This window comes from Chiroxiphia lanceolata, chromosome 1 (assembly GCF_009829145.1).
Source record: "Chiroxiphia lanceolata isolate bChiLan1 chromosome 1, bChiLan1.pri, whole genome shotgun sequence".
Lineage (NCBI taxonomy): Eukaryota > Metazoa > Chordata > Aves > Passeriformes > Pipridae > Chiroxiphia > Chiroxiphia lanceolata.
Window position 1 is genome coordinate 44932209 of NC_045637.1, and position 14682 is coordinate 44946890.

General features: G+C 40.6%; 1 protein-coding gene across 1 annotated transcript in view; it reads left to right on the forward strand.

The window, feature by feature from the left end:
- Positions 1-14682, forward strand: part of GAREM1 (GRB2 associated regulator of MAPK1 subtype 1) — a 99216-nt gene that overhangs the window by 20330 nt on the left and 64204 nt on the right. The window contains exon 2 of the mRNA XM_032692051.1: positions 2789-2929. Within this exon, the coding sequence (XP_032547942.1) occupies positions 2789-2929 (141 nt within the window). The remainder of the gene's footprint in view (positions 1-2788; positions 2930-14682) is intronic.

A 14682-nucleotide genomic window follows, 5' to 3' on the forward strand; every position in this document is an offset into this window, starting at 1 on the left:
GGTTTCCAAGGTTCTGTTTAAAAAATACAGCTACTTCCAGCTGCAGACTCAATTACGTAGTTAGTCTTGGGCCTGCCTTACTAATCTCTTTTTACACTCACCTGTCCCACCCAGTTTTAGTGGAGTAACCACTTTAACAGATCATGGCATGTGAGCCATGACTGGAAGCACCTTTTCATAATGGGTGTCTTTATTTTCCTGAGAATATGTTTCTCAGACTCTTCGAGAGTGACCCATACTGTAATTATTTCCCTGCAATCCTGGATGTAGAATCCAGCCTTCCTTTAGGTAATGAACTGAAATTATACCTACAGATTGTAAGGCAGAGAAAAGCATACCAGAGATGCTTTTTATTTTATTCCAAATTTGTTTACCACTGGCAGTGAAACTAGTAAAACACTAATTCTTCCCTTAGATGTCATTAGTTTGATTTTGTTGTGGGACAAAATAATTACTTGTTGCCATGGATTATAGGAAGCATAAGTGTAACAATCTGAACTGAAACATGAGTTTCAAGTAACACCATTTATTATTATTATTATTATTGTACTTTCCCTCAAAATTTCAGCTGCTGAAGATAATTTTTATATGTATTAGGAGTTTCCCTGTGAGCAGAAAACAGGAGATGCTCAAGGTCTGATAATTTACTAAAATTTAACAGATGCATGACCCCTCCAACAAATATATCTGAATTTCTTTCAAGATATGGTTGGGGCCGAAGAGTTCTCTGGTGCTGCATGGCAGTTTTGCCACTCTTTCCCACCTTTCCAAGGTCCCTTATCCCAGTGTGGGTGGAGGGGTAGTGCTTCCCAGGGATCAGGAGCTGGTGTTAAGCAGACTGCCTGTCTGGGCTGCCAAGGGATGTGGTTCAAGGAACACTTGGAAACCAGTTCATAAATCAGCCTGTTTACCTAGAAGCTACCTTCTGTGCTGTGAAAAAGAAGGAAACCTGGAAACTGTACCTTCATGGGAGCAAAAATGACTAGTATTAAGGAACTCTGTATAGCTTTTGATTTTTTAAATTTTTTTTTTTGTTCCTCTTCCACAACCCTGTAATAGCAGTTTACACACTGTTGTAAGTTAAAGACCCAAATCTGCAAAACAGGAACTTTTTTAAGGTTTAACAGGTCATGAACAGCAGACCCAGGGAAGTCCATGTATTGGAATCTGCAGGTTGGGCCATGTCTCTCCTTTGTTTAGCCAAATCCAAGTTTCTGGAGAAAACAAGCAAAATCCTGCGGCCAAAGGGTGTTGGAGCAGATGGTCGTAATGGTCTCTTCTGATTTAAGATCTAACAATTCTCATACACGCCAGTTGCTGTGTTTTGAATCGTGTAGGAGGATGTTTTCTGATAGAATGGGAGCATGAAATCAGGCAGGAATGGGGTGTGTAGTAGCTGTTGCCTACGGTGGAAAAGAGCGCCTGTTGTGGGCAAATAAAAATCTCGGTGGGAAGTAGCTCTCCTCTGCAGAGATTGAATAAGGGAAATGTCTTCTGCCCCAGGCTGAGGAAATTCTCATTCTTCCACTGACTTTTAGGAATATCAGAGGACAGTGAGGAGAAAGTGCAGTTTGTTGTAGTAGCTGAAGGGGATGGGTTTTGTCCAAACTTGATTTCAGGGCTAAACTACTTGCGTTATTTTTGGCTGTAGCTGCAGAGGGCTGGTGGGAGAGAAGGGAAATGAAATTTAAAGCTCCATTATTCTTGGCCTGCGTTTAGAGTCTACTGAGTGTTCTTGAGAGTTCAAGTGACTGCTTTAAAGACACCTTGAGAAAGGCTGGGTTTTTTGTGTTTAATGCAGAAGCATGGTGGGCAGGACTGCAGGTGCGTAAGAGCAGTCTGCTATGATACATCCTGCTCTGTGAAATTTTTTTTGTATATGATGCTTGAGATGTATAGCTGACATTTTGAGTGATCTGTCTAATCTGGCTCTTGCAGTTGCTGGAAAATCAGGCAATGCACTCTAGTCCTGATCTGGTGCTGCAAACTGTAGAGAAGGGGAGAATACTCTGCAGAAATGAAGAGGAGTTGGTAGGGACAGGGGAAGAAAGGGGAGCTGTATCTCTGTGTTTGGGATTGATTTGACAGACACCAGAGTATGAGAGAGGGCCTTACGAAGATGAGCTACACATTGTCTGGGGGGGCTTCTGGTAGAATTTCTCTCTGGGAGGGGACTTTTTTACTTATTTATTTCTCCTCATTAAGTGATAGGATTAAGTTTACAGACCTATGAATGGCTAATTAGGCAGTGACTTGCGAAGGCATAGAATGACAAAGATGATATCTCTGTACCTGCAAGTGTGATACCCAGTTACTTCATAGTAATGAACAAGACTTGGCTTCAGGTGGCTGTAGGATGGTGTGATGCTGATCTTTTAACATATGAATATGTTGGGGTTTTCCCTTTATTTAAAAACTAAAAGACCTCTCAAGCATTTATATGAAGTGTGATAGGCAGACAGAAAGAGAAATATGAAAAGTCTGTTTATGCAGTAAGCTGAAAAAGGAGCCCCAGAGCCACTGCTGAGTAATCTGAATTGCGTCTCTGTATTATTGTATGCATGCTCTGAGTTGTTCTGCTTTATGTTTGTTTTCTGGACGGTAAAGTGCTTACGCTGCAAAATCGAATACTCTCTAGAATTAAAATCTATTTAATTGGATTTTTAAATATCAAAAGTCTGGAAAAAATAAGGACCAATGAGAATAAAATGCTTGTTGTGAAGTTTTCCTAATTCTTCATGCAATAAGTCTGTTTTTTTTAAAAAGAAAACCTACATCTGTTTTGCAGGAGAAACTGTAGAAGGTCTTCGGGAGAGCGATCATCTTCTGATTCATTCATGTCGACAGTGGACAACAATTACAGCTCACAGTCTGGAGGAGGGTCACTACGTCATAGGGCCAAAGATAGAAATCCCTGTACATTATGCAGGTAAAGCTATTGTTGACCTGAAATGCAAATTCAAGAAGAATGAATTGCCTACCACTTACAATGATCACTTCATTTGTCAGAGTGAAGCTCAGCCTCTGATGCCAGTGTCTGTGACTTAACTTTTTAGTAATGTTGCAGAGCACAAGAAATACTGATTTGCTCCCAGGGCTACTAAATATATGTATTTCATTGAGCAGCATATTAACAGAACGTGTAGCTATGTAGAGGAATTGATTTCAATTCGAGCATAATGAGTTGCCAGCACTTCTCATCTGTGAATGTGGAGACGCAAGTGCGAAAGCTTGAAAATGCCTTGAAATGTTTGGACAAAGACGTAACGGGTTTTACACTTCGTTGCATACTCAAACTGGGGGGGATTTTTTTGATATTTCCACGTTAAAAGCCAGGGACTCTTTGTAATAATACCATAGTTTTTAAAATAACACTCCTCAGTAGTTCCTTGTCACTGTCAGCCTTTTTGGATGATGTAGTAAATACTGTTGTTCCAAGTAGCTATGATGCAACTAATCCATATTTATTTTACGATTTCAAATTACTTTTACTTTCCCAGGAAATTATTTTTAATACTGTTCCCTGCTGTTTAATGTCCTTATTCACAAGCTCAATAGAACAATACTATGTGAGTAGGAAATGCTTATCTTATCGAGGTAGATAGAAAACTTTAAAAGCTGGAAAGCGTGAACTGAAAGAGCCATGGCTACAAAGTAAAGACAGGGACTTAGTGTTTTACTTGGTCTTCTGTATAAACACTTGTCAATTGAGTAATGTACTCAGCTCTGTTACAGTCTCCTTTAAAACACAGGTGCAGTGAGAGTGTGCTGAGTTGTACTAGACCTGGCTGAAATGCTTTCCGTCAATCACACCACTGCTGTAACTGCTGTGGTGCACCCTATTTCAGACATGAAACTTGCACCACTTGCCTTCTTATGTACTGTTTGTCCTTGGAGTTTGCTTCTGGAAGGTTAATTTTTTTTTTTTTTTTTTTTTTAAGATGCATGTAAAAACTAGGTCTGATGGCATATAGATGTCATAATAGCTGTGGCTTTAAAACTTTATGAATTTAACTTCCTTAGTATAAACATCTTCTAGTGCTTATGCTTAGTAACATTGACTTTTTTATTTTACGTGTTCTGGCTGCATAAGCTCCAGTGCTGTGGACAGATAAACATTTCTCTTCCTTCAAACTGAATGCCGCATTTTAAAATCCTCACAGATTCCTGGAAAAAAGAGAACAGAAAATAAAATGGTTATTGGCATGAAAGAAGATTGAATCTTTAAAGGTTTTCTGAAGTTGATCCTTCATTTTTCAAGTTAACAAAGATCTGCTAAGCAGGGTTTCCTGACTCTCCGTATTTCCATTCATTAGTAGCTTAAATTTACACAGACACCAGCAAAATCAAAATCTGTCCCCTAAGATACTACAAAAATGTTAATGAGCTTTTCTTCCTGGCTTGTGTTAATGCAGAAAAGAGTGTGTGTTTAGTTGGCAGACTACATTTTGCTGTCAATTTCCAGAAAGTTCCTTGCCACAAAACCTTCGTTAATGAGATGAAAATACTTGAAAGTTCAGAAACTGCCACGTACTGAGGGCACTTACTGAATATGTGATGGACTCTGATGCTGCCAAAGGAACTTCACGAAAATGATCAGTGCTAACTTGCAGAATCAGAGCATGTCTGATGGGCTTGCCTACATGAAAGGAGAGAGGAAACTAAGCATATGAAGGATTAGGTAGGAAAGTGCTGCAGTCTGGCGCTTGGATGCTAACATCTAAATGCATTTAGAGATGTCTTCCATACCCTAAAGTTAACTTGTGCTGGTGTGGAGTACTGTACAGGCTAACACTGAGTGTGCTTTCAGCGCTGTGCTGTGTAGTGCCTTGCGTTCACTGCTCTCGGGATCCAGAACCCTGCACTAAAGAGGCCAAGTTTAATTGCTGGGCTTGGTGCTGACCTGACACAGTTATGCAGCTGGCTCTGGAGCGAGCTGGGGCTCTGCTCTGCACTGATCTCTGAGAAGGCTGGGAGGTGGCAGCTGCTCCAGAATCATTACCTTTCTGAGAAGGACTTGCAGCTACCAAAAGGTAGTGCCGTCAGATGATGATTGCTGTGTGAACTGGCTGGCACAGCTCTCTGTTGGCATGTGAGAGCTTTCTGTCTTTGCAGAAAGCACAGCTAGAACAGTTGGCAGAATGTTGATATGTGGCTCAGCCATTAGTTTTTGGTTTTAGAGGAGGGATTTTATGTCCTTGTAGGCAAATGTTTGTAAACTGTAATGCTATATAAATTTTGGATTATAGGACTGACTTTTTGCATGCTTAAATTTTAAACTTCTGTCAAGTAAGATGTACTGCTTACCAGAATGACCCTCAGAGAGGGAACGTAAGAGCTCAGTACTTTCTAGGTTTGTTTTTACTTTAGTGGAATACCTTTTTTTTAAGTCACAAATTGCAGCATGATTTTGGTTGCAACAGTTGAGCAGGAAGAGAAGTTGAAACTGTTGTTATTCTCTTGAGATTGTGGCTTTAAGTACCACAAAGTCATCATTCACATGTAAAAATATGAACATGAAGTAAATCTTATTTTGCTATGTGCTTAATCAGGTTCTGATACACTTATTAAACAATGCAATACAACAAATACAATAAAGCCTTGTTAAAGAAGGAAAATGATGTGTTTAAGTGAAATTTCATTAACAGAAACCAAGTTCTTCAGTCTTACTGATGCTCCTTTCCTTACTGGGAAACTGCTATCCTGGTCATTTCTGTTGGGGATGGCAAATATGGTTAATTTTTGCATTTACTGTTAAAGAACAGTCATATATGACAGCTTTTAGTCTAACCATTCCCTCTTGAATACTCTCTCCAGTCTGCTTCTCTTTAGAGTAAAAATTAATATAGTATTGAGTTCAATTTTTATGTAATTAAAACCAAATGACTGTGTTTCTGGCTCCTAAAGCAACAGAAGTTTTCATGTACATATAGAATGGAGAACATATCAAAATTAATGTCCTGATAGTGCCCTGTCTTGGCATGAAAGAGTGGGCTTCACAATAGTCCAAGGTAAACCATGGAGCATATGGACATTGCTTTGGTGTCCTTTGCTTTCCTCAGGTACACAATTCATACTTGATACTTATAGGAAGGTCTTATCAGTTCTCTGTCTGAATTAGTTTTGTTTTGTTCCTGGTACTGTGATATCCTTAACACTGAATTTCTGCTCTAAAAGTGAGCATGTATCACCAATACCCTCCAGTTGATGTTAAACGTTACTGTTACTTTCTTCTTAGGCAGCACTGTAATCTTTAACTTGATAAATGAGATGAAAATACTTGAAAGTTCAGAAACTGCTACGTACTGAGGGTTAGCCTCTGGAAAATACTGGTTTATGATCTGAATTTGGAAGATGTTGGTATCTTGCAGAATTACGCTTTGCTCTGCTGCTGCTCACACAGGACAGCCTCTCATTCCTCTGCAGAGGTATCTGAGTAGGAAAATGTGTCTCAGGGTACTGATGACCACGTCTTAAATGTATTTTGTGATAACTGAATGACACTGTCTGAGAGTTTTTAATACTCTGCCCCTCAGGTGTTGTCTGACTCTTCTTTCATTACCTTCCAGGGCTCTACAGCTCAAAACTATCAAAAGCTTTTTTGCGGACTCATCAAGCCACAGAGGTGGTCTGCTCTGACTGTAAATGGCTTCGGTTCAGTCCATTTTAAACACCTGTGCTACATGGCCACAATTCTTTATGTGTGCAGATTATTGATATGAAAGTTGATGATCAAGTTGGATGTAGTTACCTAAAACTTGCTGTACAGGAAAAGCAGCACAGAGGGCTGTGGAGTGTGTGCATGCCCCCACCTACACAGCACAGCTTTTTCTTCCACAGATCGTGCTAGTTTTGGTGAGGGCATGCAATGGAAGAAAAAGTACTTTGAGATGGGTTGGCAGCATTTAGGTTATTCTGCCCCAAATACTCACTCCCATGTTTAATCAAATCATAACCGGACTTTTACTGTTGGTTTTTTTAGGGCCTTATCTCTGTTGTTGCAACTGAGGGTTCATTTTCTCTGCTGTCTGTTTGAGGTTTTTTTCCATTCTGAGAGCAAAGCTGTTTCTTTGAGATGATGTTTTAAAAAAGACAAACATACAAACATAAAAGTTCTTTTCTTTTTCTTTAAGCTTCTACTCAGCTTTACCCAGGGTCTGGAGGAGACCTCTTGTGTCTCTGCTGCCGTCTGTGTGGTCACAGGAGGCAACTGATGACGAAAATACTTTTATAAAGGTATTAGAAAGTAACACCCTATTCCAGGGTGTGCCACACTATGATGCATCTGGAGTGCTGGAAATATTCCTGTCAACTCACACCTCCCCACCACAGAGTGAAGGTGTGCGATTGCTAATACAGAGTAATCACTGATGCCCTGTCCAGTTGCGTTCCTAAGTGTGCTGATAGCTTTCTTAATGTCATTTAAACGAGGAAATATAAAACTCTGTCATGTGAACATTCCCCAGGTGGGGTGTCGGGTGGGAATGAGTCAGAAGTCCCTTCTCTGGTGTTGGAATTGGTGTACAACAAACGTCCTACTGAAACCTGTTTCTACAGGTTTGATTTGTTAATCATGGAGTGCTGCCTGATGAGCCTGTTCCTCATGGTGTCCTGCTAACACAGAGGAAGACGCTCTCTGCAGGTCTTCTCAGGAGTGAACTTGCCTTGGCAGTGGTGGAGCAGGGTAGAGCAAAATCCCTGAGATTTTGCAACGTGCAGCTGCAGAAGTTTCTCAGGTCCAAAGGCATGACTGCCTCTAAGGCACAGTTTTGCTGCTGCCCACTCTGGGATAGTTGGCCATTGGGCACTGAGGGAGGAGAGCACTGGAGTGTGGTGTGAGTTAGGCATTTCCTAATTGTCTTGATGACGGCAGCAGCTGCTATTTCTCAGTACCCACCCTGAACCTGATGCATCCAAGGTCTGGAAGACCTCTGATTTTTACTTTGGTGTTGCTGAACACTCTTAGATGATTGTAGTATGTTGGATCTTCTGTAAGTATGCTCTCTTCCCAGCCCTGGATAGAAGAGAAAACATTAGACTGGCACACATCCTTTGCTCGTCGGCATTATGGCATTGGCTGCCAGCTTGTGCTGACTTCGGGGACAGAGGGGGAACCTCCTTGTCTTACATTCAGTTTAGACTCTCCACTGCCTCAGGTGCAATTGGGTGGTGTTTGCTGGTCAAGGAAGGTGATGTCGGACAAAGAGCCCTTTGTCTGGGCTGTTACCTCCCTGGGAAGAGCAGGTGGTGCCAGGGAGAGCTATGCCTGTTCTTCTGTGGGAGTTGAGCAGTACAGCTCTGATGGGGTAATTTTAAGTTCAAAGAGGTGGGTGAGATCTAAGACAGGGAGGGACACTGTTCTGGAATAGAGAACTTAAGTGAGTCCTTTCTAGCCAACAGGTACACCACTCCCTGATACAAAATGTGTTTTGCATTTTAATTTGTGTTTTGCTTTGAACTTAACTTGGCACCCAGCTATCACACAGTTCTCCTGGGGCTTTTGTGCTCTACAACTGAATATCACTTTCTGGAGAACAGGGCCCAAATTCAGTGCTTCTGAGAGAGGCAGGCTGCCATGTGGCTGGTAAATGATTAATGAATGGATGTCCTCAGAAGAAAAGCAAGAAAACAATCTACTCATGTGTTTAACCCCCCTGGTTCCCAAGTTTTGTTTTGTTTTGTTTTGGGTTTTTTTTCTTGAAAAGAGTTGTACAATCTGAAAAGCAACTGGAGGCTTGAAAGCTTTTCTTCACAGGTACCTCCTAAAGGAAAGCATTGCCACCAGCATTTAGTCTTTGTGTTTTTAAAAGAGATGTGACTTCTGTAGCTCTGAATACTTGACTGTGTGAAGTTTCCTGAGAACTGCAACCCTTTTATCTCAAAAAACATATAGAAGTAAGTCTGTTTGGTATTCATCTAAAAGTCTGATTGTAGAGTAGTGCCTGGGTATTGCAAAAAGAGAGGACATTCGTTTTCCTGAGCAGTGCTTGCTTCTTCAGCTCTAAGTTGGAGATCAGTAGTGTCTGAAACACCTGCAACTCCTTATGTGGCATAATTCCATGCTTTTCTGTCAGGGACATGATTATGCCTTAAAATATATTTATCGACTTGATTTTAGTTTAGTTGCTACCTCATTTTTCCCCACCAAAGACTTAGTTTTTCTATTTTAGGAAATCACAGCTTTGTAGTCTAGAAGCTCTTTCTATTCATGGATTTTTCAAACCTGTCACCTTGAAATAATGGATGAACTGTTCTTATATACATGAGCAAATATCCATATTCTTTTTTTTTTTTTCAAAGTTACCTTCAACAAGTTTAGTTGCTGTCAGACTTTCCTATGGTCCTGTCTGTCTGTTATTCCACTTTTCTGTGCCCATTTAAATTTTGGAAAACACTTCTCCATTGATCTACAGTGCAATATCAAATCACAGAATCAAAATGAAGTCAATAAAATTGCTGGCAAAAATTGCTTATTCCTTTTGCATTTGTGGGTGCACTTGTTCTTCCTGTTTTTTCATGTCCCCCCATTAGCCAGTCTGGCCAAGTAGCAACTTTTTACCTAATTTTAATTAAATATTCCCTTTTTGTCGTACCATCTGTGTTAGAGAATCTCTTCTACTTCGCATTTTGTTTCATAACAATTAAGGAATGTATACGTGTGGGGGCTTCCCTTTTATTTTTTTTTTGTTTGTTTGCTTGCAAAGTTACCATCTTCATAAATTAAAATCAGCAGACTGTGAGACTGTTTCTGTCTTTGTGCATATACATCCTTATGCCTATGAGATTCATGACGTCCCCTACAGAACTTTTAGAATTTGCTTGATGCTCAGTTTGGTGGGTGGATATATCAAAGTTTGTATTCAGCTTTTTAGTGAAACCACATTCAACTCTCTTTTATTTCCAAATCTACCTTTCAGATATTTCAGATGGACCAGGCAGCAAAACTGGAACTGCTGTAGCATTTGCAGCTCTCAAAGGCTGCTGCTCTTTGATGTAACAAGAGCAGTAGGGTTAGTTTACAGGGTAGTAGTATTCCAGGTGATAAAGGAAAAGTCTGATTATGTCCCAGAAGTTCATGGAAAGAAAATACTTGCATTTTCTCTATTTCTAACCTGGATTTAAGAGTCTGTGGTTTGTAGACACCAGTTTGTACTATAAAATGTGTTTGGTTTCATGGGATTTTGCTTAGTGCCTTAAAGGGACCAAAAGCTTGTAACAAGTGATATTTTCCAGTACTATTATAGTTGAGGTACTAGGTGGAAAGAGGTGCACACTTTTAGATACAGCTGTCTTTCTCTCTTCTGACTTCAGGACAAGTAAAATCTTACCCTTGCTTAAAAAAACCCAAAAAACTAAGAGTTACCTCAGTGTTGAACTTTTTGTTTTATTTGTGAGAAAAGGAGTAGGAGGAGAGAGTGAAAACTTGAAGCTTTTACAACTGATGATTCCAAGTATCACATGTTCCTCTCAGACTTCCACAGTTCTTGGCTGTTACTCAAAGTCTGCAAACTTGAAACTTGCTGAAATTCAGCTATGACCTTACAAGCATTCACTGTAAGGTGGTGGGGTTTTTTTGTTTTCTTTTGTTTTCTTGTTTCAGATCTCTGTGGGCAGCAAAGAAGACGATTGGAGTTGCATCAATTGGGAAAAAGCTCTGGAGGCTTGTACTAAAGTAATTGACTGGGGAGGATGACTTTTGAAAGATTGCAGTTTAGGGGGGAGGGTAGAATAGCAGCCAGGAAACTGGTTCCCAGAAGACTGGGAGATGGCCTGAATCACACAGGATTTGCTTGGCATTGCTTGAGTTACTTTGCCTTAGCTCTTGGCTGGTACAGTGGAGTGCTGGGCTCGCTTACATGATGCTGGAAAGACTTAAGTGCTTGAGAGAAGGGTCTTAAAAGCTGCCTAACTTAACCACTTGGAAGCTGAAACTAAAAGGCTGATCCCTACTGGGAATCAGAGGCTGCACTCAAGGTTTCCGTCTGATCCCACATTTCTGACCCCTTGAGGCTACCCTAAGAACTAGTCACAAGGAAATTGGAAATGTGGCTCCTGAGTTCCCAAGAGGCAGCTATTCTCCTCTTTCATAAGGTATAGCTTAAGAATTTAAAAGGGAGGAGGTGGATGAACACAAGCTACCCAGTTGGTGAGCTCCTGCCAGCAAGGTTTGGAAGGGATGAAGCTCCCTGTTTCTAGGCACTGAAACAAGTAATGAATTAAGTGTGAAACTGCTTCACACCTTTCCTACCCTGAACTAGATGTTCAGGCCTGTAGAAAATCATACAGTTAAAAATTTTTAAGGGTAGTTAAGGAGCTCAAAGAGGATCTGTTAGCCTATAGTCTGTAATTACAGTCTGGAACTTCAGTTTTTGTAAAGTAGGAATTTTACAGTTTTAGCACCACCCATCTGGGCTCGAAGTTATCCCTTAATGGAAGAAGAGAATAAAGAGAAGGTAGTTGTAAAGGCTATGCTCACTGTTTAATCAGTTAAATAAATATGCTTTTCCTTCTGTGCAAATTTGGAGGAAGAATTTTTATTAAATTCTAAAAAATTGTATGTTTTGAGCTGATCTTTCATATGAATAATGAGGCCTGAATGAATTTTTCATATAAACAGAGTACCAGGTGCAGAAGAAATCAAGCACATGTGACTGCTAGGAATGATGCAGTCATCAGTGTAACTATCGCATGAGTCTTACCTGGATCACAGTGCATGCTAGTAGCAGATGAAGACTCTTGCAAAGAAGTACAGTCTTTAATGCATAAGGAATTTGGTTACGGTCTACTGCATATCTTTTTTTTTTTTTCTTTTTTTTTCATTTCATCTGGTTGGCTCTTCTGCTTTTGGCTTCACTTTGTTTAAGTTCGTCCCCACTTTTTCCTTTGCTGATATTCTGACTTTTTACATGGACTAAATCTGCATGGGAATTTGCGAGGGAAGAAATTGCCATGAGCTTTCTATAATTAGTCTATGAAATCTCTTTCAGACAGACTGTCCCTTTTGCTTCTGGGGACTGGAGGGGGAACTGTTACAACTGAGCTAACATGGCAAACAAGCAAGGCAAAAATTATTGATGTCTTTCCCTTCTGTAAATACAGAACCCAGCTGGCAGGAATGTAGAGCAGGAGTCTTGATAGGTCATGTGTGTTTGGGGAGGGAGCTTCAGAGAAATCTGTCGTGCGGGATGACATCATCTGTGAATTTTTGGATGCCCAAACAGACTTTTTTTTTCCCTGGAGCCAGTATTTGCTGCTCAAAACAACTGATAGGAAGTGCAGTAGGAATTCTTTGGAGCATCCTCCCCATGGAAACCGGCACACTTCACGTCTGGGAACGAGAGCTGGTCACGTCAGTGCTGCCTATTAAAGCAACTGACATCACTGATGTCTTAAGCTTTGACTGAACTACTGTACCAATTGGTGCCAATAGGAAAATAAAACCCTGCTATTTAAGTCATGTATAACTGTTTATATGGAGAATGTAATTTGTGTGTTTAATTTAGCCTGTGATCCAAGACAGTAATTCTGCTGTGTCAGGGAAAGGCACTTCTGTGAGCTTTGAAACTTAAAGAAGTGGAAAAACTGGCTTTTTTTATTGTCATGGGCTGTTGTGCAGATATTTTCTGTTCTTGGTTGGCAGAGGTGAACTTGTTTCAGTGTGTGTGAGGGGGAAGCTATTAACAGTAATAGCAAAGGTGACCATACTCAATAGGAGAAACATGGGTATTTAACTTCTCGCTCTGAAGGACTTACATGTTAGAGGGATACTGAAAGCATATGTTAACTTCTTCACAGCTTTACATACAGACATGAAACTCCGTTTCTTGCACTCATTCCCTTTACTGCAGGTGAGACTCAACTCTTCTGTTGAACCAGAGTGTGCAGTTTGATCCCAAAGGCGGACAGAGCAGGGGAAAAGAAGGAAATACACCGTACACTGTATAAGGGCTTTCAGGAGTGTCCTCAAACTAGGAATGCTTGGCTGCTGAGCCACCTATCACAAAATCTACGACACTAACAGATGCTACTGTCATCTTGGTTGATAGCCTATGTAAAGTAAGAAAATCTTTTAAATCAAAATGCCAATAAGGTTATGTTTTTCAGAGGAGGCACCTTCACAGCACACTCTTTAAATATTTGTCACTGGTTTAACCTTTCTGGTTCATCTCACATGAATCCTGTATTGCAGTAGACTGGGAATAGCCAGCCAACGCTGGCTGGCTGCATTTGAGTGGCTGAAGTAATTCAAACTGGCTGCATTTGTTCCTTGTTACTTTGTTTCATGGTACTCACCTGACCCGTCTTTTACTGCCTGTGGACCAGCTCATTGTGTGAAAGGTCCCATTTTCATTATGATGGCTGCACATGTGCACAAAAAGAAAGAGGGACTTGTGATTAGGATGCGAGATCACATCTGAAGGTTTCTGAAGGTCTTCATCAAAATCGTGGGAAGTTCATCTGTTGCCTTCTGCCAGAACTGGCTTTGTTTATTTATATTTTGTTTAATTTTTTTTTTCACCATTAATAACCTTTTGAACATAGGCAACTGTGAAGTGTGTGTCTATGGAGGAGAAAGAGCGTTCAGCAGGAAGTACTGATTGGGGAAAACTGTCTCTGATAAAATGCCATATGAGCCTCTGTGTTTCCAAACTCAAAAAGTAAAAAGTCTCTGTAGGCCAGGTGGGATCACTGTGAAGCTTGATGGGAAAAGTGAAACGCTGGTGAGATGGGCGAGCAGGGTGACTTACATAACCCAGTTCTTTAGCTACTGTGTCCCTGCTAAATTAATTACTAGGGTTCAAAGAATGTGGGGGGAATTAAGACATTTGCTACACAAATGGCATCTCCAAAAACAGAAGAAAAACAAAGTAGTGCTGCAATACAGATTCATGGATCTGAGTTGAGGGATTCTTATGAATGTGACTTAGAAACCCAGAGCCAACTACTGGGAAGGATGCATCCCTCAGAGTCAGTACAGGGGAAAGGCTACAGCATATCCTGAGGTATGGGATGAGAAATACTCTGAATAGGAATGGAGTTGCTGTATCATATTAAATCAGCTTTAGCTTTCACTAGACCTTGTGGGATGTTGGATGGGGGAAATGGTCAGTACTTCTAATTGTTCATGGTATCAGATTTTTCCTGTGCAGTGCTGTTGAACCCTCCAAGAGGACAGTTGCTGTAGTAACATAACACGTGAATTTAGACAAACTTTCTAAATAAAATTAAGCGAGAACCTGAATTTGAGTTCACAATGATAGTGCCTTAAAGTAGTATATAAATAGAGACTGATATTTATAAAAAGATCTAGTATGCATATGTTCCTATCTGAAAAACTACTTTATCTGATTCTAAAAAAGAGGCTGAGATACACTTGAAGTCCTTTAGGGTTGAGGTTGGTTGGTTGTTTTCCTTTCTTGTCACTTTGATTCCCCTGACTGACTGCTAGTCCACTGCAGGAAGCCTGTGGGTGACTGTGGGTTACCTGTGCTTGTGTACTGGTGTGGTAGTACACACACTGTTAAAGATATGCAAAGGTGTCAAAGAATCCTATGGATCCAATAGACACAAAGGTCTGCAAGAGATATTCTAGGTAGGTGGCTGGGAGCAGATGTGCTTGTGCTGCCTCCCTAAGCTGGGAGCACAGTGCACAGACTTCTCAATGGCAGACAGGTTTGGCTG